This window comes from Tupaia chinensis, unplaced genomic scaffold, assembly GCF_000334495.1.
Source record: "Tupaia chinensis unplaced genomic scaffold, TupChi_1.0 Scaffold000539_1, whole genome shotgun sequence".
NCBI classification, from domain to species: domain Eukaryota; kingdom Metazoa; phylum Chordata; class Mammalia; order Scandentia; family Tupaiidae; genus Tupaia; species Tupaia belangeri.
The window spans coordinates 3,755,607-3,778,311 of NW_006160052.1; the positions used below are offsets into that span (position 1 = coordinate 3,755,607).

Sequence of the window (22,705 nt, forward strand, 5' to 3'; positions counted from 1 at the left end):
AGTAACAAAAAAAAAAAAAAAAAAAAAAAAAAAAAAGTTAAATAGATCAATAGAACAGAATAGAGAGTCCAGAAATAGAACCACGAATATATATAAATACAGTCAATTAATTTTTGACAGAGGAACAAAGGCAATAAAATTGAGCAAAGTTACTGTAGTTTTTTCAACAAATGGTGCAAGAACATCTGGATATACTCATGAAAAAAATTAATTTAGACACAAATTTTACAAAACTCAACTCAGGATGGATCATAGACCTAAATGTGAAAAGTAAAACCATAAAACTCCCAGGGGAAACCTTAGATGAGTTCAGGTGTGGTGATGTCTTTTTAGATACAATACCAAAGGCAAAATTCACAAAATAAATAATCAATAAACTGTACTTCATTAAAATAAAAAATTCTACTCTACAAAAGACAATGTTAAGAGAAGACAAGCCACAGACTGGAAGAAAATATTTGCAACAGATAAAACATATGCTATACACAAAACTCTTACAAACTCAAAAACAAAAAAATAAACACACCATTAAATGGGCCAAAGACCTTAGCTGACGCCTCACCAAAGAAGATCCACAGATGGCAAATAAATGAATGAAAATGCTCTACATCAAATGTCTTCAGGGAGATGCACACTAAGACATCAAAGAGTTACTACTACACACCTGTTAAAATGGCCAAAACCCAGAACACTGACAACTCCAAGTGTTGACAAGGATGTGAAGCAACAGAAACTTTCATTCATTGCTGGTGGATATGCAAAAATGGTGCAGCCACATTGAAAGGTACTGTTTCAGTTTCTTATACACATATTGGAAATAATTATGATATATAAAAATTTGTATACATATAGTATATATAAAAAATATGTTCTTCCCTTATAATCCAGCAATCATGTACCTCAGTATTTACAACTCAACAATAAAAAGACAGCCTTCTTAAAAAATGGCAAAGAATTTGAATGAGTTGGAAACCTATGCTCACACAAAAACCTCTGCATGGATGTTTAAAGCAGCTTTATTCATAATTGCCAGAATTTGGAAGACACATTTTCAGTAGCTGTGTAGATAAATAAACAGTGGCACATCCAGATTATGAAATATTATTCATAACTAAAAAATAAGCTAGGAAGCCACAAAAAGACAATGGGAAAACCATAAATGTATATTACTAAGCAGTAGATGTCAATCTGAAAAGACTACATACTGTATGATTCCAACTACATGACATTTCGGAAAAGGCAGAATTATGGAGATGGTAGAAAGATCAGCTGCTAAGGAGAGGGATGAATAGGCAGAAAGAGGATTTTTAGGGTAGAGAAATACTCTACATGACACTATAATAGTGGAGGCGTGTTATTATACATTTGTCCAAACCCACAGAATATTCAAGATGTACAAGGGTACTAATGGCACAAAAGTACACCACAATGTAAACTATGCCTTTGGGCAATTATAGGTGTCAATGGAGGTTGATCACTTGCAACAATGTGTCACTCTGGCAGAAAGTGTTGATATTGCAAGTGTTCATGCATGTGTAAGGGGCAGGGACACACTGGAAATCTCTGTACCTTCTACTCATTTTGCTACAAACCTTAAACTGCTCTAAAAAGTAGAGCAGTTCCTTTCTCTTAAAAGAAAAGGATGGGGAATATATTTGCAAATAATTTACCTGAAATGGATTTGTATTACAAAGAGATCTTACACCTCAATAATGAAAAGACAAATATCTTCCAAAAAAAATGGCCAAGATTTAAAATAGACATATCTTCAAAGAAGATTCACAGATGACTAATAGGCACATGAAGTTTTTCAACATCAGCAGTCATTAGAGATATGCAAATCAAAGCCATGATGAGATACTATGTTATACCCACACTAACAAGTGGTAGCAAGCACATGGAGAAATTGGAACCCTTATCCATGGCTGATAGGAATATAAAATGAAGAAATTGCTTTGCAAAAGAGTTTGGCAATTACTCAATAATTTAAACCAAGTTTCCATGTGCTCCATCCCTTCCTAGCTGTCTAAGTCCACTTGTACTGCTATAGTACAATACCTGAGAGCGGGTAATTTATAAAGAACAGCAGTTAGGTCAGCCATGGTGGTGGCAGTGGCCCAGTGTTCTTTGCTCTGCAGTGCTGAGGGGGCTCTCATCCCAGGGTCTCCCCACACAGGTTCCAGGGTATGTGCACATGTCCATGGTCCCAGCTGGTTAATGGGCTCGTGGCATGGGGCCCCCATTTGGAGTGTTTCTGTCTCATGGAAGAAATGAATTGGTTGACTACAAAAGAAAAATGATAAATGTATTTCTTATGCTGGTGGAGGTTGGGAAATTCAAGAACAAGACACCAACAGGACTAACATCTGAAGAGGGCTGTTCCCCTTCCAAGATGCCATCTTGTTGCTGCATCCTCCACAGGGGAGGAGCACAGTGTCCTCGTGTGGTGGAAGGGGCAGAAGGACAATAGAGCGCCACCTCCAACCTCGAGCTCTTTCAAAGGGGTACGCATCTTATTCATAAGGATCGTGACGTAACCACATCCGGAGGCCAGGCTCTTCACACTGTCGCACTGGGGATTAAACTTCCAGATTCATTTTATAGGGTACACCATCAATCAAACCATAGCACTAGGTGTGTACCGAACGGAAATGACAACATACACCACAAATCGTACACAAATACTTAACCGTGGCATTTTTCATAATGGCCAGAAACTACAAATTCCTATCAATAATTGAATAGGTAATAGTGACATCTATATCCAACAGGGCCATAAAAAATAAATAAAATAAAGCAGATATAAAATTTGGTACATCTATACAATAGAGTACTATTCATCCATAGAGGGCAATGAGATCCATGCTACACCGATGGGTGAACTTTGCAAACATTATGCTCAATGAAAAAAGCCAGGCATAAAAGGCCACGTACCTCATTTCATTCACATGAAATATCTAGAAAAGGCAAATCGACAGAGATAGAACACAGAGTAGCAGTTGTCAGTGGCTGGGGGGAAGAGAGAATGTGGCGTAACTGCTGACGGGCATGGGGTTTTCTTTTGGGTGATATTCTAAAATGGGTAATGACTATACAACTCAATAAATATAATAAAAAGTGATTGAACCGTATACTTTTAAAGGGTAAGTTTTATGTAGGTTAATTATATCTCAATAAAGCTATTATGGGAGGGAAAAGGGCAAACTAATGCCAACGCGAAGCCGCGCCTCGCTTACCGGCGTGCAGGGCTCTCCACCAGCGCCGCCTCCTTCTCTTGCCGTCCTAAGCAGAGCTGTTTAAAGGAAAGATGACTAGCGGTAGGGCTTGGGTCTCCCTGTCTCCTACAGGGACCTGAAGGCATGTGTACATCCATTGGAACATGCTGGGAAAGTAATTCACTCAAACTTTTATGATCCTGTTCGATACAGATTCCCAAGTCACCATCCTGTCTGCTTTCTCCTGAACTCAAGTGAGTTTAGACAAAGTCTCAGGGAAGGAAATCCATCTACCGTGACCTGTGGGTGAGGCCTTGGAACGAGTCCGTGTCTTGTTGTGGCTCTCACACTGCTAACTCCAGAGCTTTCACTTCACCTGGAAGCCAGGTCCTCCACTTCTAATTGCTGTTTCTATCTGCCCTGGCTCTCGGTGGGTACAGCTGACTGGACTTCCTGACCTGTCCAAACTACTAGAGGAGAAAATGAAGCCGTCGCGAGGAAGCTCAGAACCCAGAACCCTGGCCTTACTTGTCCTGTTCCCTTAAGTCGTCAGACCTTTCCAGGCCACAGTTCTCTTCTGCCAGCAGCGTGGGTATATCTATCCCACCTGCCTTACAGGGAAGTCGAAAAGGCCAGTTGAATTGCTGGATTAAATGAATTGTGGAAACTTATTGTGGGACATAAAGAATAAAGCCAACAAAGCCAAAAGAAAAAAAAAAACATTATTATATAGTTCATAGAATATGAAATGGGATATGAGGGATTTTTAAGATTCTAAAACAAACTATATGTCCAAACTGATATTGCTATAATAAACTATTTCTGGTCGCTGAGGATTTATAGATACAGTTGAATTGCTGGATTATAAAAATAGTGGAAACTTATTGTGGGACATAAAAAAAAAAAACAACAAAACCAAAAAGAAAAAAAAAAAACATTATTATATAGTTCATAGAATATGAAATGGGATATGAGGGATTTTTAAGATTCTAAAACAAACTATATGTCCAAACTGATATTGCTATAATAAACTATTTCTGGTCGCTGAGGATTTATAGATAGCATTTGCCTCGTGCTACTGATGTGGCCCCTTCTAGGGGGTCCCAGCTTTCCCAAGATGTTGGCATTTCATACAGTTACAATGAATATTTTCCATATATTTAGTATATTCAATAATGGTAATATTATGTCCTTTCTGTAGGCACCATCTCAAGCACTCACAAGAACTCTATGAAGTATGGACGGTTGGCATCCCATAATACACATGATGGGGATGAAGAGATCTGCCGACTGTGACAGAGCAGGCAGACGGGGAGCTGGGAGTCAAGTCCAGGCCCCGGCTCCCTGCACCCAGGAGGCACACGGCACCTCGGGCAAGGCCTGCCTCCCATCTGCCCACTACCCAGCAACGCACTGCGGCCCCAGCACCCCAGTCATGGAGTAGCTTTAGAATTCACCAAGGACTGACCATGACTAGGACATCGTGATGGGGATCAAGACAGGAGAGGTGACATCTGTTTTCAAGGAGCTTATAGTCAGGGGAAATTAGATGCACCCCAGTAATGCTAATAACAAGAAAATGGCCTACGGGTTATAACAGGGTTATATAGAAGCTTCGAGAAAAAATGGATTACTCCCTGAATGATTTCAAAGTGAAACAGTATATTTTAATTTAATTTTATTAACTTTACTTTTTACAGAGATCTTTGCTCTAGGGCACATGTGCTTGCTGGAGAGACAGAGACAGAGAGACAGAAAGCGAGAAATCACCCCTCGAGGTGATGAAGATGAATCAGAAAATGTGAGAGATGAAGGGGATCTCAGATGGTCAAGTTCAACCTCCACGTGAGACAGACCCAGAGTGCCCCTGCACCCCACAATGAGTGAGTTGGTAGCAGAACCTGGAATCAAGTCCAGAACTCCTGGTCCTCCAGTTGGTAAGCCATCTTAAGGCCCTCCTTCCTTCCTACTGTCATGGCCTCTTACCCTGGGGCAAGGAGCTTCTGCAAGAATCCCTGTATTCTTTGGGAAACTAATATTACAGTGTCCAGTAATGACATCTTACTGCACAAACCTTCCCTACTCCTCCCTGCCAGCCAGCACTAATCTCTCCCATGTCCAAGGTCTAAAAAGCCGTTGTCTGCAGCTCATCTGGACTCCTCCCTCCCTCCCTCCTTGTTGCAAATATGTACTGGGTACTTCCTAGGCAGGGGACCTTTTGCTAGGCTCTGGGGACACTGAGTGAGCAAGACAAGCCTTGCACCCATCTCCTGTGAACTAGCGCTCCAAGGCTTTATGTCTCATCACTGCCAACACATACACATGCAGAGAAGGACTCTGACTTTGTTACACTCCACAGCAACTAAGGCAGTGCTCTGCGTTACTGGACGGCACAGCACCCTCGCACAAGGACATGGAAAGAAAATCACTGAAATCTGTAAAGCTACACAGAACAGAATAGTATAAAAGCTCTCGACTGTTCTGTCATCCTCACTTCAAAGCTGGATGACAGAAGACAGTGCACACACGGGGATGGCTGGGTCAGTGACAGGGAGACACGGTGGACATTAGGCTCAGTTGGGGATCCCAGACACAGGGCCCGCAGTGGGACGTGGCCTGTTATTCATCCAAGGGGTAACGGAAGCAAAGAGGTTTTCATGTTCTGGCGGCAAGGGCAAGGCAGGGCAGGGCTGGGCAGGGCCCTGCACACAGGGAGCTGAGTAAACTCCCAGGCATCCTGCTGGCTGCCTCCGTGCCTGGCTGTGGGTAGACACTGCCTCGGGGTGGCCTTGGCGGCCTGCACGCTCTGACGTGTAACCGAGCCTCTTTCCCCGTGCAGCCTTTGCGGATGCTGACCTCGGGGAGGGGGCCCTCTGTTCGTCTTCCAGCTCCTCTAACAGTTGTCCTTCAGTGAAGACTTCCTTAGTTTTCTAAGAGGTCTCAGTTCTTCATTATTCAACTTAGCAACCTATTTACTTCCTAGCTAACAGTCTAGCTTCTGTAACTAAGTATTTCTTAGTTTACTAGTTAATTTTTTTTTTTTAAGGTTCTTACCGTAAGGCTGTGTGCTCACCACGGAGAGAGAAAGTGAGAAATCACCCCCCAAAAGAGGAATGGTCACACTACAGTCCCTTCTCTTCTTGGGATTTTGAGTATGCACGCACATGTGCCAGGCTGATTTTCGAACCATCAGGTCTGGGGCTTGAACTGCAGTTGGCCATGTAGGAGTCCAGCACTTTAACCACTATGCTACCTGCTGGTCCACTTGATTCATTTTAATCTCTCCTAGACTTAACCTCCAGTGAGGGCAAGGATCTTGTCTTTCTCCATCATCCCTATTTCCACAGAAACTAGAAGCATCTGGCACATACATTGGATTGTCAGAGAAGTCACGATACATTTTTGCATAGAAAACCAGAAAAGATGTCATGACTTTTCTGACTATCCAGTAGATACCGAACAATATCTTTCAAATGAATGAATGATTGATTGCACTAAATTCTTTAAAAAAATGTATCAGTAATAGAAACAAGAGTGGCAAACAAACAATAGAGAGAAAAGAAAAGGCAATTTCCAATTTAATCAGGGTAAATGGAAGCCTTGAACCCATTGGTTCTCAATTCTTGCTGCACGCTAGAATCACTTGTGGGGCTTTTAAAAATACCAGCACCTGGGGTCCTTGACAGAGTGCCCAAAAAGCACCCTCTGGGGCTGGAGCCTAGCATAGGTGTTTCTAAAAGCTCTCTAGGTGCCTATCATGTGCAGTCAGGCTTGAGAACTGCTGTTCTAATGAAGACAAGCTGGGAGGATTTGACATCAAGATGAAAGCAGTGAATTCTCGAGTAGAGAAGTGGCAGATCTTCTCGAGGCAAGTTTAGAGTAAGTAAAATTGGCGTGTCCTGTTCAATCCTTTTAAGGCCTACAACCGAATTAGAGATGGAATAAACCGAGTGATGGGAGTTCCAGGTTAGTGAGTGAGCCACCCTAATGACAAATAGATCGTCAGAAACATTATAAATAGCACAGTGCATTTAAATGAGCATTTTGAACAGAATCTATATTTATTTGTTCTATTTCTATTTTTAAAAGGGACTTTTGTTTTATATAGACAAACAACCGCAAAAACACAATTGAGTTAGAAAAAAGCAACGTGGTCTCTCCACCTCTCCTGGTCACTCCTATAGGAAATGTATTTGCTTGCTGGTATGTAAAGGTCATAACCAAACATTGTGCCCTTAACATTTGCAAATACAAGATCTATAATATTATTTTTTTATTTTTTTAGAGAGAGAGAATTTTGCTACAGGATGCCTGCGCTTGCTGGAGAGAGAGAGAGATGGAGAGATAGAAAGCAAGAAATCACCACCTGGGGAGATAGCCATGCTGCAATCCCTCTCCTCCATTCTCCTCTTGGGACTTTGGGCACGCATGCTTACGTGCCTGGCATGGGTTTTAAGCTGTTGGGTCCAGGACTCAAACTGCGGATGCCTACGTGGGAATCCAGCAACCTAACCATTACGCCATCTGCTGTTCCAATATTATGTCGTATTAGATGAACTAAACTCGCCAAATTGTGGCATTCACAAAAGATCCTCCCAATTTGCCAAAGAGTCCCTACCCCCTTCTCCTGCCAGATTATTTTTAGACATTTCTTCATGTTTTTGGTGAACTCCTGCAGGGCTGACCTTGCTCCTGCTCATCTGCAGGGTGCTTCGAGGCCACGCCCCCTGCCCTCCTCAGGTGCAGCGAGGCTGGACCTGCTGCTTCTCCCCAACGTCCACACACCGGTCCACAGCTATATCCCTCGGGACTGCAATCCCGGAACACCATAACTGCTGGATGGCAGAGTGAGATTCTCAGTAGTTGCTTCTCAGCGAGTCACATGATGTGCTGTCATTAGTACTTGGAAGGGACACAGTGTGGTTTCCCAGGCTTAGGGGGCCGTTTATAAATACCAAGGGAAGGTGCTAGCGCTGACACTGCAGCCCAGTTACCGTTTAATTGCCTTCACTGGGACAGGCTGGCAGCTTCTCTGGAGGGAAATAAAATGTCATGTTAGTTGTTCTTTAACCGTTCGCAGTCAATTCTTCTCAAGTCCAGGAGTCACAGCTTTCCTTTTGGTTCTAATTTTCTAGTGATTTAATTTTTGTCCCCAAAAAAACTACATTTCACAATTTAGTTATCATGGCTTGATTTCCTGATAAATATTCAAGAGTGTATCATCTCACCAGTTATGTTCAAGTTATCACTGATGATTATTCCTGTGACTTACAGAATTTCACATCTTACAAAGTGACTTTATACACACTGCTAGCGGCTAACATTATTGAGTCTTGCTACTGGTGAGCACTCACTGAGTACTGGCTCACTAAATCTCCCCAGCAACCGTCTGAGGTAGACGGTACTGCTATGCCCATTTATCAGAGAGAAAACTTGTGCTTACTGAGTTTAGGAGAAAGGGATCGAGCTGGGTTTGGAATACGGATCAGGCTGATTCCAACGTCAATACTGTTAAACTGGGTACCATCTCTCTGACCCCAGGAAAGTTACCCCCATTTTACAGGGGAGGAAATAAAGACTCGTGTGACTCAGAAATTCCAGGCTGCATTTTGAGTCCTCCGATTCTGAGTCCACAGCTCTTTCTGTTTCTCAAGATGGCTTCTGCTGGGGTGGGCTGTGACAACTGTGAGTGCCGCGGTGACACCCCACACACACTGCTCAGGTTGGTAAGGATGGACTGAGAACTGGTAGTCAACAATCAGAAGCATGGGGCCAGCAGATGGCATACTGGTTACGTTGGTGGACTCCCACATAGTCGACCAAGTTCGAGTTCTGGACCTGGCGGCTTAAAACTCAGGCCGGGCACATGTGTGTGCACCCAAAATCCTGAGAGGAGAATGGAGGAGAAGGGATTGTGGCGTGGCCATTTCCCCGGGGGGGTGATTTCTCACTTGCTGTCTCTCCAGCAAGCACACGCGCCCTACAGTAAAAATCTCTCAAAAACAAACAAACAAACAAATCTGAGGCGCTTCTGCTGCTTGTAAAAGCATTAGAGCCAAGAGCTGCTTTCCTGGTCACAGCACAGGCTCTGATCGGAGCAGCCAGCTTTTCAGGGCACACCGGAGACAAGAAGCAAGTCCTGTCCACTGGGCATGCAGCCCAGAGGCTTTGGCCGCTGAGGGGGGCGGCCTGAGTCTGTGATTGATCCTGCAGCCAAGGATGCCCTTCTCTCAGCAGCCCGGGCTCCCACAAAGGAGGGCTGCACACGGAGAAGTCTTTGTCCGGCCCCTAATGAGAGGATTGGGTTTCACATCGCAGCTACCCCTAAACAGGTACACTCTGCTGCTTTCATCTTCCTGATGGCTCCCACGGGAAAGAAAAGAAAGAGAGGAGGCCATACCAAAGAACAGGTCACAGGCTGGTTTGGCTGGGTTCTGCACCTCTCCCACCGCACCACCCCCAGTCCAGAGCTTTGAAATTGTTTCATTGTTGCACACCCTGTGTGGCCACTGAATAGCAATGGGAAATGCTTTCCTAAATAATTTTCATAATTCATCCACCATGACTCATTGGAAAATTAATATTTCTGTACTTCTGCTCACGCTATTGCTTCTGCTGGGAAGATCCTACCAAGACCCCAAAGATTACTTCTTTTTCTTTTTCTTTTTTTAAGAATTTTTTACATCATTCTTATTTATTATTATTTTTTAAAAATTTGATCAGAGAGACAGGAAAAGGGAAAGTGAGAAAGCAAATGGCCAGGTCCAGGACTCAAGTCATGGCCAACTACATGGGAGTCTGGCACCTTAGCCACTAGACCACCTGCCAGCCCCTAAGACTACTTCTCGTGGCTAAGTTCTTCAAGATCCAGCTCAGGTGTCTTCTCCTCCAGATAGCCTTCCTTGAGGCCCCAGTCTGCCCTCCACCCGGTCTGCCTTCTCTATTCTTGTTCGTCCTTCTAAAGCAATTCTGCCATAGTCTCTGGTCATTTATTTGTCTCCCCGTCTACACTGCAAGCTTCTTGAGGACAGGGGCAGTGTCTCTGGAGTCCGGCACAGTATCCAGCACGTGAGTGGAATAAGTGTTTATGAATGAACAAAACATGAGTGATAAGTGGATAACATTGCGATCGTATTTGCTTAGCCATACAAAGCACTTAATCTTTTCAAAATACTATTATTTATTTTTATCTTTTCATTATTATTATTTTTCTAACTGCCAGAGGATACGTGTATTCTCCAGAGAGAGACAGAGACAGGGAGAAAGTACCTCCCCCCCACACCCACCCACACACACAATGAGTGTGGTCATGCTGCAATCCCTTTTCCATTTCTCCATTCTGTCAGGATCTGGGGCATGCACACTCACCTGCCTTGTATGTTTTTCAAGACAGTGGAGCCAGGATTTGAATTGTGGTCAGCCATGTGGGATCTAAGTCCATTAACTCCTAGGCCAAATAGGACTGGCCCACTATTTTTATTCATATAACGGGCCCTTTTTTCTTTTTTTTTTTTTAGAGCTTTTGCTATGGGGCACGTGCGCTCGCCAGAAAGACAGAGAGACAGAGAGACAGGAAGCGAGAAATCACCCCCCGGGGGGATGGCCACGCTGCAATCCCTTCTCCTCCACTCTCCTCTCAGGATCTTGGCCATGCACACACACGCGCCTGGCGGAGTTTAAGCCACTGGGTCCAGGACTCAAACCACGGTCGACTACGTGGGAGTCCAGCGACATAGCCATTACGCTAACTGCTGGTCCCACGGGCCTCTTTTTTCAGATTTTAAAAGCAATAAAGTTGATTGCAACAGTTTTAAATATAAAAATACCCACAAAGAAGAAAATTAAAACTGTACCCAAAGAAAATCACTTTTAACATTTAGATATAGTCTCTTCCAGTGATTTTCTGTACAAACATGTATATTCCAAATCAGAATCCTATTGTTATACCTAATTTTCTTAAGGATGGTAACAGTAACTTTTTTGGAGGTAGGCAGAGGAGGCACAACTTAAGTGATAGGACAATTAGAACCCAAAGCTGCATGTCCAATTAATGGCAGAACTAGGACTGGAACCTGCAAAGAATCTCACCGTAGACTAGTGAGTGGTATTCCAACCCATGATCAGTGACTGAATTCCAGAACAGTGTACACAGCAGGCGCTCCATACGTATGCACTGGGCCGAACTGAGCATTCATAAGTATTCTGCAGGGACAGTGGGCAAAAAAGAACGCTGATGACGAATATGCTCACCATGCCTGCTGCAGACAGGTAACCCGGTACGATCTCACCTTCTATTTTCTCCAAGTCGAAAACGAAATCGTCATCCCACAGACACACCCCGGCTCATTAGCTCTGCAGACGAAGGCTTGTATCTTATTTATGTGTGTGTCCATAGAATGCCAAGCACAGAGCCAGACCCATCTGAAGTGTGGATATTTTTTGAGTTGAGTTATATTTGTGCAAAGCCTGCTTATGTTAGCTGGGTGTGGGAGTTAAGAAGATGTTGACTAATAATTCACCATTCCTTTCCCTTGAAAGCTCTGTAAATCAAGCTCTTTAAAAAAGCAGCAAGCTAAATTCCAAAACCCTCTCTGAGGAGAAATGCCCACGGTTGGTGGGGTCTGGACTATGTCCACCAAATGTGCAGATCTCTTCTGCACAAACACCGCCTGCTCCCAAGGGAGCCTATGACTGACTGGCCGGCTGTGGAGACTCACACGACCCCGCGTTCCCAACAGCGGAGGGGTCGGGGAAATGGGTGGGAGTTGAGTGATGAGGCACGGCTGAACTAAATGTTCTCCTCTTCCCAGAATTACGGAAACCTCACAACAGGAGGAGGGTTGGCACTATGCTAGAGATCCACCATGAAGAACATGGGGTGTAGTCGAAAATTGTCTTTTCTGGGGACGAATTTCTTTTTTAAAGGGCCATCGCATAGTCTCTCTTACCTTAAATCAGTACTATTGGAATGGCCCGCCAGGGCTGGACTGGAACGCCACAAACTGGGATGGAAACTGACTGGCAGGCATAAAATGGGCTACGAGTTGTGGAGCCATAAGACCAAGATGCTCACTTTTTCTGAGTTTACCTCAGAGCACTGACAAAAACAAAACATAAGCCAAAATCTTCTAATAAGTTCTATTCCTGAAGAACACTCACCTGGGTTTGAAGGAACAGGAATAGAAAATACTGATTTTTCTGGGCAGCAACCAAAATACAACTCACTAATCCCCTAAGCTCTTAACAAACTCTCTTGAAGATTTAATCACAATGTAAAATCCACAAGTTTTTATTGGCAGTGTTTAGCTATCAATCGCACAACTCTCTGAAGTGGCAACCAATACAATCCCCAGGTTGGTCTCCATTACACATTCCAGGGGCCTGCTGGCAACGCCGCTCAGATTGGTGCCCTGGTCGAGCCTCGTAAATTCCTTCCCGGGGAGGCTGAGGACACACTGTCCTGGCTGCCAAGTTCTCTACTTATAAGGTGCAGAATTTATTAGCGCAAAGAAAGATAAAAAGAAAGCCTGCTAACCTTTTTAAGTGCTTTTGCATACGGTTTCTTTATTAGAGCTTGGTGTTCCCAGAAATACAGCTGCCCGGCTCATGTGAGCCTTTGCACTAAATGAATGGAACTTGTTTCAGCTTCCTATGGACTTCCATGAGTTCTCCTGACACCAGGTATCCACTGAATCTCTGGGGCCACCAGCATCAACTCTCCGATGGGGAGAACAAAGCCATGAGAACTATCTTTGATTGATACCCAGTCATGCAAATGGTACACAGAAGGTAGATACAGAATCCAGGTTTGTCCAACTCTGGAAATGAAGCCTGACTAGTCCCCCAAAGACCATTCCTTTCTGGAATGTTTTCTTTTCTCCAACACTCAAACGTGTCTGTTTTCACCTCCAGACTCAATTATGAGGCAAAACTGGCCTCAGACCACAGCAAAAACACCTAAGTATACCAAGAAATAGTGTGACGCAGAGGGAGAAAAAAACTAGGAGTTAGAACTAGAAAACTCAGATTTCTTGCTCTTCCTACTAGTGTGATATTGAGTAGGTCACTTTAACTTCACAGAACCTTAGTTTCGCCTCAGCAAAATCCATGTAAATATTCATATTTATCTCATCAGGCTTTCTTGAGAGCAATTGTAACAAACTGTGATGATCTTGTTTATACATTTCTCTTCCATTTCTCACTGAGGTTCACCACTCGCCAGCTCCATGAGTCCAGAGACCTTGTCTTTCCAGCAGTAGCAACTGGCACATAGTACATGATGAAGAAGAGGGAATGGAATCTGAATGAGCTGAAGGAAGAAAGAAAAGAAGAAGAGGCCAGCAGATGGCATAATGGTTATGTTGCTGGACTCCCACATAGTCGACCGACCGCAGTTGGAGTCCTGGGCCCAGCAGCTTAAAACTCATGCCAGGTGTGTGTGCACGTGTACCAAAATCCTGAGAGCGGAATGGAGGAGAAGGAATTGAGGTGTGGCTTCTCCCCCGGGAGATGATTTCTAGCTTTCTGTCTCTCTGTATCTCTCTGGTGAGCACACGCACCCTATAGCAAAAATCTCTCTAAAAAAAATAATAAATAAAGGAAGGAGGAAGGACAGGGTGTTTGGAGCAGAGTCGATGTGTCATTTATGAAAGTGATTCGTAAATTGCTAAGCATTATCTCCATTATATAAAATGTATAACTAACATTTGATGCATTATTCCCGGGAGCACTTTTAAAAATATAAATTAGACTGTGTTATTTCTCTGATTAAAGCCTTCCAGTGTTCTGATTTGGTTTGGTTTGGTTTTGTAAAGGTTTTTGATTTAGGGCATGTGTGCTTGCCAGAGACAGGGAGAGAGATCCCTGAGGGAATGGTCATGCCATAATCCCTTCTTCTCCATTCTCCTCCCAGGATCTTGGGCACACACACACACACACACACACACACAGACACCTCCCCGAGTGATTTTCAAGCCACTGGGTCCAGGACTCAAACCGCAGTTAGCCATGTGGGAGTCTAGTGACAACCACGACACCACTTGCTGGTCCCTGCAGTGGTTCTAGATATACTCACAGTCAAAGTCAAACTCCTTTAGCTTACAGAGCCCTGTGAGAACGGATCCTCGTTTCCAGCCAGTCTCCCCATTCCCGCGATGCTCCAGATACCTGTGTTCTGTGTCTCCTTAAACATGCCCGCTGTGTTCCCGCCACGGAGCCTCTGTGTTCATCTTCCCCTCCGCCTGTGAAGTGCTTCTGTGACATCCACAGAGTTGGCTTTTCACTGTCATCATGCTCTTAGCTTACGTGTCAGCTCCTCAGAGAAGCCTTTCTGGGCATGCACTCTAAAGGAGCCCTCACGGTTCGCTTTCTCACTTTCTAGTCTCTTCCCCAGTGACCGATGTCCAGTCAATATTTATTTCTGTGTGACATTATACTTAATACGTACATCTTGCAGATCGTTCCTAATTGTTTTATTTCCACATGTATATAAGCTAAAGCAAAGCAAAACAAATCTCTGTGTTTCCAAGCTGAAAGCTCTCTCTCTTTCCCATCCCAGACCCAGGCATTTACCTCAGAGAGGTATCCCTAAAAGCAACTCTGCCAGTTGGTTTTACTATTTGTGATTTATCTGGAACATTGGAATCATGTACACCCAGTATACAATAACTACTTAGGACTCTAACCTAGAGGGTTCTTTCAGAGCATGGACGTGGTGCTGTTGGGTGCTACGTTGTTCTCTGTTCTGGGCTCCGAGGCCTCCTGGCTCAGGATGGGGGTGAAGAGGGTGGGGAGGGCACGAGCAGAGGAAAGTAAGTATCATAGCAGGGACACTCCCTGGTTCTGTTTGGTTTTGTTTACAGTGGACCCCAGGGCATCAGTAATTCTGCAAGAGAAGCACCAGGAACAGGTTGGGGGCAGGCTCTACATCCCCTTTTCCCTGCCCCACCCCACCCCTGGCTATCAGTCCCTCCGTTTAAATGAGGCAAGACTGGGTCATCTTGAAGGGCAATCCCAGCTCTGAAACTCTGAGCTGATGAGAGGAATCTACATTTTGTCATGAGTATGACATCTGAGAAAAAGAATAACCTACGTTAGTATTTCTGATAAGCATAGCTCTTCGGCACTAAGTGGGATTTCTCTGATTGGCCAATAAGTAGACCAACCCAGATCTCTGTTTTTGCCATCCTATTTTATTCTTCTTTTCTTTTACTTTCCTAAAAAAATTCCTGGGCAAATAAATCCCTTCATTGTCACATAGGGATCAACATCGAGCTCTAAGTGCACGTCCGCTGTCCTCAGGAGATGGGTTCCTACTGTATCGCATCTTGGCTAACACTCGCCCATCTGCTTTCAACATGTTGCATCTGACATTAACTAATGTCTCCTATTAGCATTAAAAGAAAACAATCTGGAAAAATTCACTCTCAAGCAGAGTTCAAACAGGCCACAAGTAGATGTGGAATCTCAATTGCATAAGGTTTGCTAAAATAATAGTTATAAATATATGAATATCTTTTTTTAAAGAATTATTTTACTTTACTTTATTTATTCATTTACCTATTTTTATTTGACCAAAGAGGGACAGAGCGAGAGAGAGAAAAGAGAGAAAGAGAGCTAGAGGGAGATTGAGAGAAAGTGAGAAACCAAGCCGCCAGGTCTGGGACTCGTACTGCAGTTGGTCATGTGGGAGTCCAGAGCCTTTAACCCCCATGCCACCTGCCAGCCCCTAAATATGTGAATTTTGTTTTTTTGAGAGGTTTTTGCTATAGGACATGTGCACTTGCCAGAAAGACAGAGAGACAGAGAGACAGAAAGCGAGAAATCACCCCCCAGGGGGATGGCCACGCCACAATCCCTTCCCCTCCATTTTCCTCTCGGGATCTTGGGCACGCACGCACACGTGCCTGGCATGAGTTCAAGTCACCGGGTCTGGGACTCAAACCGCAGTTGACTACATGGGAGTCCAGTAACATAGCCATTATGCCAACTGCTGGTCCCAATATGTAAATATCTTATATGTAAGTGTACATATGTAAATACGCATACATGCAAATGTATGTGTATATGTGTGCGTACAGATATTAGTATGTGGATAGGTGTGTGGCGAAGGCAAAAGTCTGGGAAGAGGCCAAGGGAACAAAGATAAGAACGCTTCTCTCCAATTTATGAAATTGACTGCCAATAGCAAGAGGAGAACAGTTCTCTAGTATGGAACAAGGAATGATTTAGCAAAGAAAATTAAACCTGAATGATGTGGAAAAGGATTTGGGAATCTTTATCCCACACTTACTGGTAACGGGTTAAAATTCTGGTCCACAAGGTGATTGTATCCATGGTCAAAAAATGAATGTCGGATCACGACGTCAATGCCCTGGTTGGCCAGCATTCCTAAGGTGTTCAACCATCTGAAGGACAGAGGAAAAAAAGTGACATCAATTCCCTTTTAAAATGGCACACGATGAGCTCTTCAGAGACTGGCTGTAAAACACAGATACACACCACCCCCACCACCAAACTCACCAACTAGTCACGCACAGCTTAGCGACCGGGATGCACTCCGAGAAATGTGTTAGGTGGTTCCATCACGGCCCTGACGGCACGGTTACTTACGCAAACCTGAATGATACAGCCTACCACGTGCCTAGGCGACGTGCATAGCTCACAGGCCCCTACGGGACAGCCTTAATATTTCCAGTCCACAGCCGACTGAAACAATGTTATGAAACCCATGACCAGACCGAAGGAGAAGGTTATTTTAAACATCAAATGCACGTCTGTAAGAGATTTTGGAGATTGTCAAGTCCAACTTCTTCATTTTATAGGAAAAGAAACAGAGGTCCAAGGGAGTAAAATGAGTTGCCTTTAGTCATAAAATAGCTTGTTCCTAATGACCCGTCTTTTATTCATGGAATACCAGCAAATGAACACCCTGGCCACCTGTAAGCCTCATGTCCTCCCTCCTGGCCACGGGACATGAAATCACAGACGCGCACACGCTGCACATTCCACCACGCCCCTGCCTGCCCTGCGTCACTGCGCATGCACCTTTCCCGGGCCTGTAACACACACACCCGGCCTGTGTGAGAGCATGCCCGTCCTCACATCCCTGCATGTCACCGTCAGCGGTCAATGCGGTCCTACTCTCCCTTGGCACTGGAATGAACTATGACGGGACTCAAGTATGTAGTCATCACACGTAGATTATAGTGGAGGGTATGCACTGCTCCCACACTCACCGTCCACTCCACCGTGCCACCCACTTCCCAGGGTGCCATCCTTCCAACACACCCCCCCTTGGTTCTTCCAATACCCGCCGATGACTCTGCCGTCACTGTTTACACATGCAAGTCATTCATCCGCTGGTGCGTTCACTCTCCTCTCTCTGTATTCCCACCTCTGAAACTGAGGAAACGCCTCATCGTGCTGCTACGTGGGAAATAAGCGTGACTTAGAGCTTCAGGCCTCTCTGAATGTAAGTAAGGCATTTCACAATCTGTCCCAAGTATGTGTTGTCCGGCTTCATTTAACTCCTCTTCTCCCCACTCCTCGCACCCGAAACCTCAATCCCACAGTCTCTAAGTCACATAAAGCTACTCTTGGCTACCCAAATGCATCATGTTTTCTCATACTTTCCTCAGCCTGTATACAGGGTTAGAAATCCTTTCCTCTTAGGACCAGCAGTTGGTGTAATGGCTATATCGTTGGACTCCCATGTAGTTGACCATGGTTTGAGTCCCGGGCCCGGTGGTTTAAACTCATGCTGGACGCATATGCGTGCGTGCCCAAGATCCTGAGACGAGAATGGAGGAGAAGGGATGGCAGCGTGGCCATCCCCCCGTGTGTGTGTGTGTGTGTGTGTGTGTGTGTGTGTGTCTGTATGTGTGTGTCACTGTTTACACATGCAAGTCATTCATCCGCTGGTGCGTTCACTCTCCTCTCTCTGTATTCCCACCTCTGAAACTGAGGAAACGCCTCATCGTGCTGCTACGTGGGAAATAAGCGTGACTTAGAGCTTCAGGCCTCTCTGAATGTAAGTAAGGCATTTCACAATCTGTCCCAAGTATGTGTTGTCCGGCTTCATTTAACTCCTCTTCTCCCCACTCCTCGCACCCGAAACCTCAATCCCACAGTCTCTAAGTCACATAAAGCTACTCTTGGCTACCCAAATGCATCATGTTTTCTCATACTTTCCTCAGCCTGTATACAGGGTTAGAAATCCTTTCCTCTTAGGACCAGCAGTTGGTGTAATGGCTATATCGTTGGACTCCCATGTAGTTGACCATGGTTTGAGTCCCGGGCCCGGTGGTTTAAACTCATGCTGGACGCATATGCGTGCGTGCCCAAGATCCTGAGACGAGAATGGAGGAGAAGGGATGGCAGCATGGCCATCCCCCCGTCCGTGTGTGTGTGTGTGTGTGTGTGTGTGTGTGTCTGTATGTGTGTGTGATATTTCTCGCTTTCTGTTTCTCTGTCTCTCTGGTGAGCACATGCGCCCTATAGCAAAAAACTTTCAAAAAAATTAAAAAAGAAATCCCCTTCCTCTCCTCCCCTAACCCACCTCTTTCCATCTGACGAATTTCTTTGCATCTACTGATCTCCAAATCAAGTGCCATCGCCTACTGAACTCCGTGGCCCTGTCCGCAGTACTCCCCTCCTCTGCACCTCCCCAGGACTCTTGTCGTCCCTCTGCTAGCCACTAAGTGGCAATCACTTGCCCCTTCTCCACCTTCCTGTCACTTACGCTTCCTTCATCAGGCATAGACGGCAGTGTGAGCTTGTCCCCAAAACACCCCCACAGTTCCTGGCACATGGTAGGTGCTCTTAGCTGAGTGGGAATTTATCTGGGTAAAATTAGATTCTAAGAACCTTGAGAATCCGTATGCTAGGGAAAAGTTACACATCCTTATGGCTTCCCAAATCTGAAACCATATGGAGCTCTAAACCCATGACTTGTAAAAGAATTGAGGGTTTTTTTCCTTACTGGAATACAGAACATTGTTAGTTTTTATATTATGAATAAATATTATTCATACTTCCAAATTGTTTTCACATTTACAATTATATTTTATTCCCATAAAAATGAACAAATCTGTACCAACAATTTGCGTTACAAAAACAAAGTAAAACACGGAAACAAAAGTTTTAAATCAAAAGGAAAATCTAACTATAATAGAGTAGAAACTTTGTATTGTTCTTCACATTGGGACAGTGTGGCCCAGACAACTGAAATTACTTTTGGAATATCACATGGCTAATCTACTTGACCTTATTATATTGATTAACGTGACAACCTTGTGAAATCAGACTAACAGATTTCGCTTCTCCTCTCGCCACTGAGGCAGTGTTAAATGTCTGGATGTCAAAGAATGTCCTAGGGTGGACTTATAACATGAATTCTGACCTAATGCCTCCTAAGTCAGTGCTTTTCCACAGAGAAACAGCACAGATACGGCAGGGGCTATATCTAACAAGCAGTAATCTATAAAAACCCAGCATGTCTTATTCATCTTTCTATCTCTGTACTTACTGAATGAATGAAGAAACAAAACCATGAATAAACATGAAATCGCATCTATGTAAGCCCCTACCTCTAGCAGCATCTGAATATCAGAACTGTATCCTGGTGGTTTGTTTGCATTTTTTAGATTTTGCCATTGGGCTCCTGCATTCGCCAGAGACAGAGAGAGGGAAAGTGAGAAAGCACCCCTCAGGGGCATGAATACCTGCCATCCCTCCTCCTCCATTCTCCTCTTGGGATTCTGGGCATGCATACACATGCACCCGGCATGGGTGGCTGGGACTTGAATTGTGGAGTTGGACGTATGGGATCCTGCACTTCAACTACCACACCACTTGCTGGCTCTTCTCTTGGTGTTTTTATGTGTAAAAAATCCTATTGGTTTACTCATTTATTATTTATTCAACAGAATTAATAAACTATAAATGCCAGGCATTGCTCTCAGTTGAGGATGCATATAAAAATTGTGACCATCTAAGTCCCTGCATATGTACATACCTGTGTAAACACACTTACAGAAATGGCGTGAAAATTCCTATTTCTGACCTCGACAGACTCTAGCTTAGTGACTTGCATGGAATGTGAGCGGTGAGAATTAGAGATCGTGTATGTTCTTGTGCTGTGTTTTGAACTGTGGACCTTAAATAAAGCTCTCATTACTGTCATTACTATTACCACTACCCCAGCTGTTACCTGTGCCGTGATACTATGCCTGACACTTTAGTATGTCAGCCGGGCAAGGCAGTTGGGGTGCTGGATTCCCACATGGCTGATGGAGGTCTGAGTCTCGAACTCAGAGGCTTGAAAAATCACAAATAAATAGATAAAGGAATAAATAAATAAATGTTTTTAAAAAGGTACTAGTTACCAGTTGTTGGATGGTTAGACACATTCACAAATGAATGAAGAAATTTAAATGAGAAATAAACCTCACCCCTGCAGTGGGTAGGATAATGAACAGAGGGTGGTTTGAAGGCGCTTCTTCCCCAGGCTCCCTGGGAGTGAAACTGCAAGTGATACTCACAAGAATCCTGCAGCATAGGAATCTGATAGATTGTTCGTGCCTCCAGCTGAGGTGGTCACCACACCTTCAAGCCATATCTTCTTTCCTGGGGTGTATGTGTTAACCACCTGTTCACCAAGGAAAGCAGAAGAGGATGATGAAATTTTCAAAGCTGTTCCCAAATGAGAAGCAATGGCTACATATACTCCCTTAAGGAAGCTGCTTCAATTCCCTGCTCCCTGGCCATCATAATTTGTGCTATTTAAAATAATGATACGCCCAGTACAATGAGTTGTCATACACACATTCAAAAGCACTAACATATGTCCACTCAGAGAAATGATCACTTTTCCCCGAGTAAACCCAAGCGACGATGTGACCAAACACACACATATTCTAGGACGTAAACTGTCTGCAACAGCATTCAGGGAAATATATATCATCCGATGGTTTCATATTATCGAGTGCTGACAGGTCCTTTTTTCCAGCACTCTGTTGTGGGACATCCACATCCTTATGTGCCCTGTCCGTAAGTCAGAAGTTGTCCATCATGACTGGGGAGCAAGGCGTAGGACAGGTACTTCCTAGTCACCAGGCCACGTATGCGGCAACCACACTTCGAAAAGAACTCAGGAAGTAAAAAGAGCGAAGTCACTGACCCACCGTGACAAGTCCGATACCGGGAGCAATGACGGCTGTGTGTCTCCCAAGCAGTCAATGCCCACCATCAGAGGTGGCCCTCTGAAATTCTGAAAGGACTCCGTCTCTGACTCACAAGTCGGAGACTCGCCAAGCCACCCAGATCAGGGTGCATGTACTCCGGAACACGATCGGCGGTGCTCAGGGGTCATGCTGTCTGCTGGGTAGCCCCTGAGAGCAGAGCCTGACTCAGAGGCTCGTCCTTAGGCTCATTTGAAAAATAAAACAAGGAAGAAGAACAAGGAACTAGGGAACTGAGATAGGAAAGAAGGGAAATTAACATGAGGATGCATTTTCGCAAATTGGCAACCGAGGCTGGCAGCTTGTGCTCCGTCTCACGGGGATCTTGGTAAACAGCCACGGTCTCAGAACTGTCCCCCAAGGGAAGAGAGTGGAAGCATTTATTCCCTGGCTTCTATCCTCCCGCCTCCTGTCTCTCGATTCACGCGCAGGTCTGAGTGCTGAGCGGGTCCTGAGTGCTCATCTCTGCCTCCGAGAAGGCCCTGAGTAGGGACTGAGCGGTGAGGTCTGCTGCATTGCACGGTACCAGGCTGGCGGTAGCCTGGGCGCCGGCGTGGTTCCCGTCTCTGTGACGGTGGCCAGAGTAGGAAGCGAGCCCAGGAAGAGGTCGGTTATGCTTAATAAAGAGAGTTGTCTGTCTGATCTATGGCAAACTAGTTCTCCCCTAGACCTACACACCATGCACTTCTTCCTTGGCCTCTAAGAAGACATGCGTTAGGGTGTTTGTTATGTTACTGCTGTGGCAGTTGCCTATTGCTAGAGGAATAAAAACATAAATGTTCCATCCTATAAAATACGCGATACTATACTATAGACACATACTATAAAATATGCAATGGTTAGAACAGTAAATTCATGTAAATCAGCGGCTCAAATGGGTTTAAAGCTTTGGTAATAAGTTTTTCAAAAAGGAAACAAAATGAGATTTGTGAAACATTATTTATATAATTATTCATTCTCACCCAGCAAGACTGAATAGCATATAGACACGGCAGGGTCAGCAGGTGACCCGGTGGCTAAGGCAGCTGGAGTCCTACATGGTCAACTGTGGTTTGAGTCCTAAAGCCAGTGGCTTGAAAATCACGCTGGGCGTGTGTGCATGCATTCCCAAAATCCCGAAAAGACAATAGAAGAGAAGGGATTGTAGTATGGCCGTACTCCCTGGGGGTTACTTCTCACTTTCCCTCTCTCTGTCTCTGTCTCTCTCCTCTCTGGTGAGTGCATATGCCCTATGGCAAAAACCTAGCC

At 44.6% G+C, this 22,705-nt stretch overlaps 1 protein-coding gene across 1 annotated transcript in view; it reads right to left on the reverse strand.

Annotated features, from left to right (window-relative positions):
- The window catches only part of HPSE2 (heparanase 2 (inactive)), a 287,742-nt gene that overhangs the window by 142,478 nt on the left and 122,559 nt on the right, over window positions 1–22,705 (reverse strand). Inside the window, exons 6-7 of the mRNA XM_027775254.1 lie at window positions 20,759–20,865; window positions 16,507–16,621 (exon numbers count right to left, since the gene is read on the reverse strand). Coding sequence (XP_027631055.1) covers window positions 16,507–16,621; window positions 20,759–20,865 — 222 coding nt within the window. The remainder of the gene's footprint in view (window positions 1–16,506; window positions 16,622–20,758; window positions 20,866–22,705) is intronic.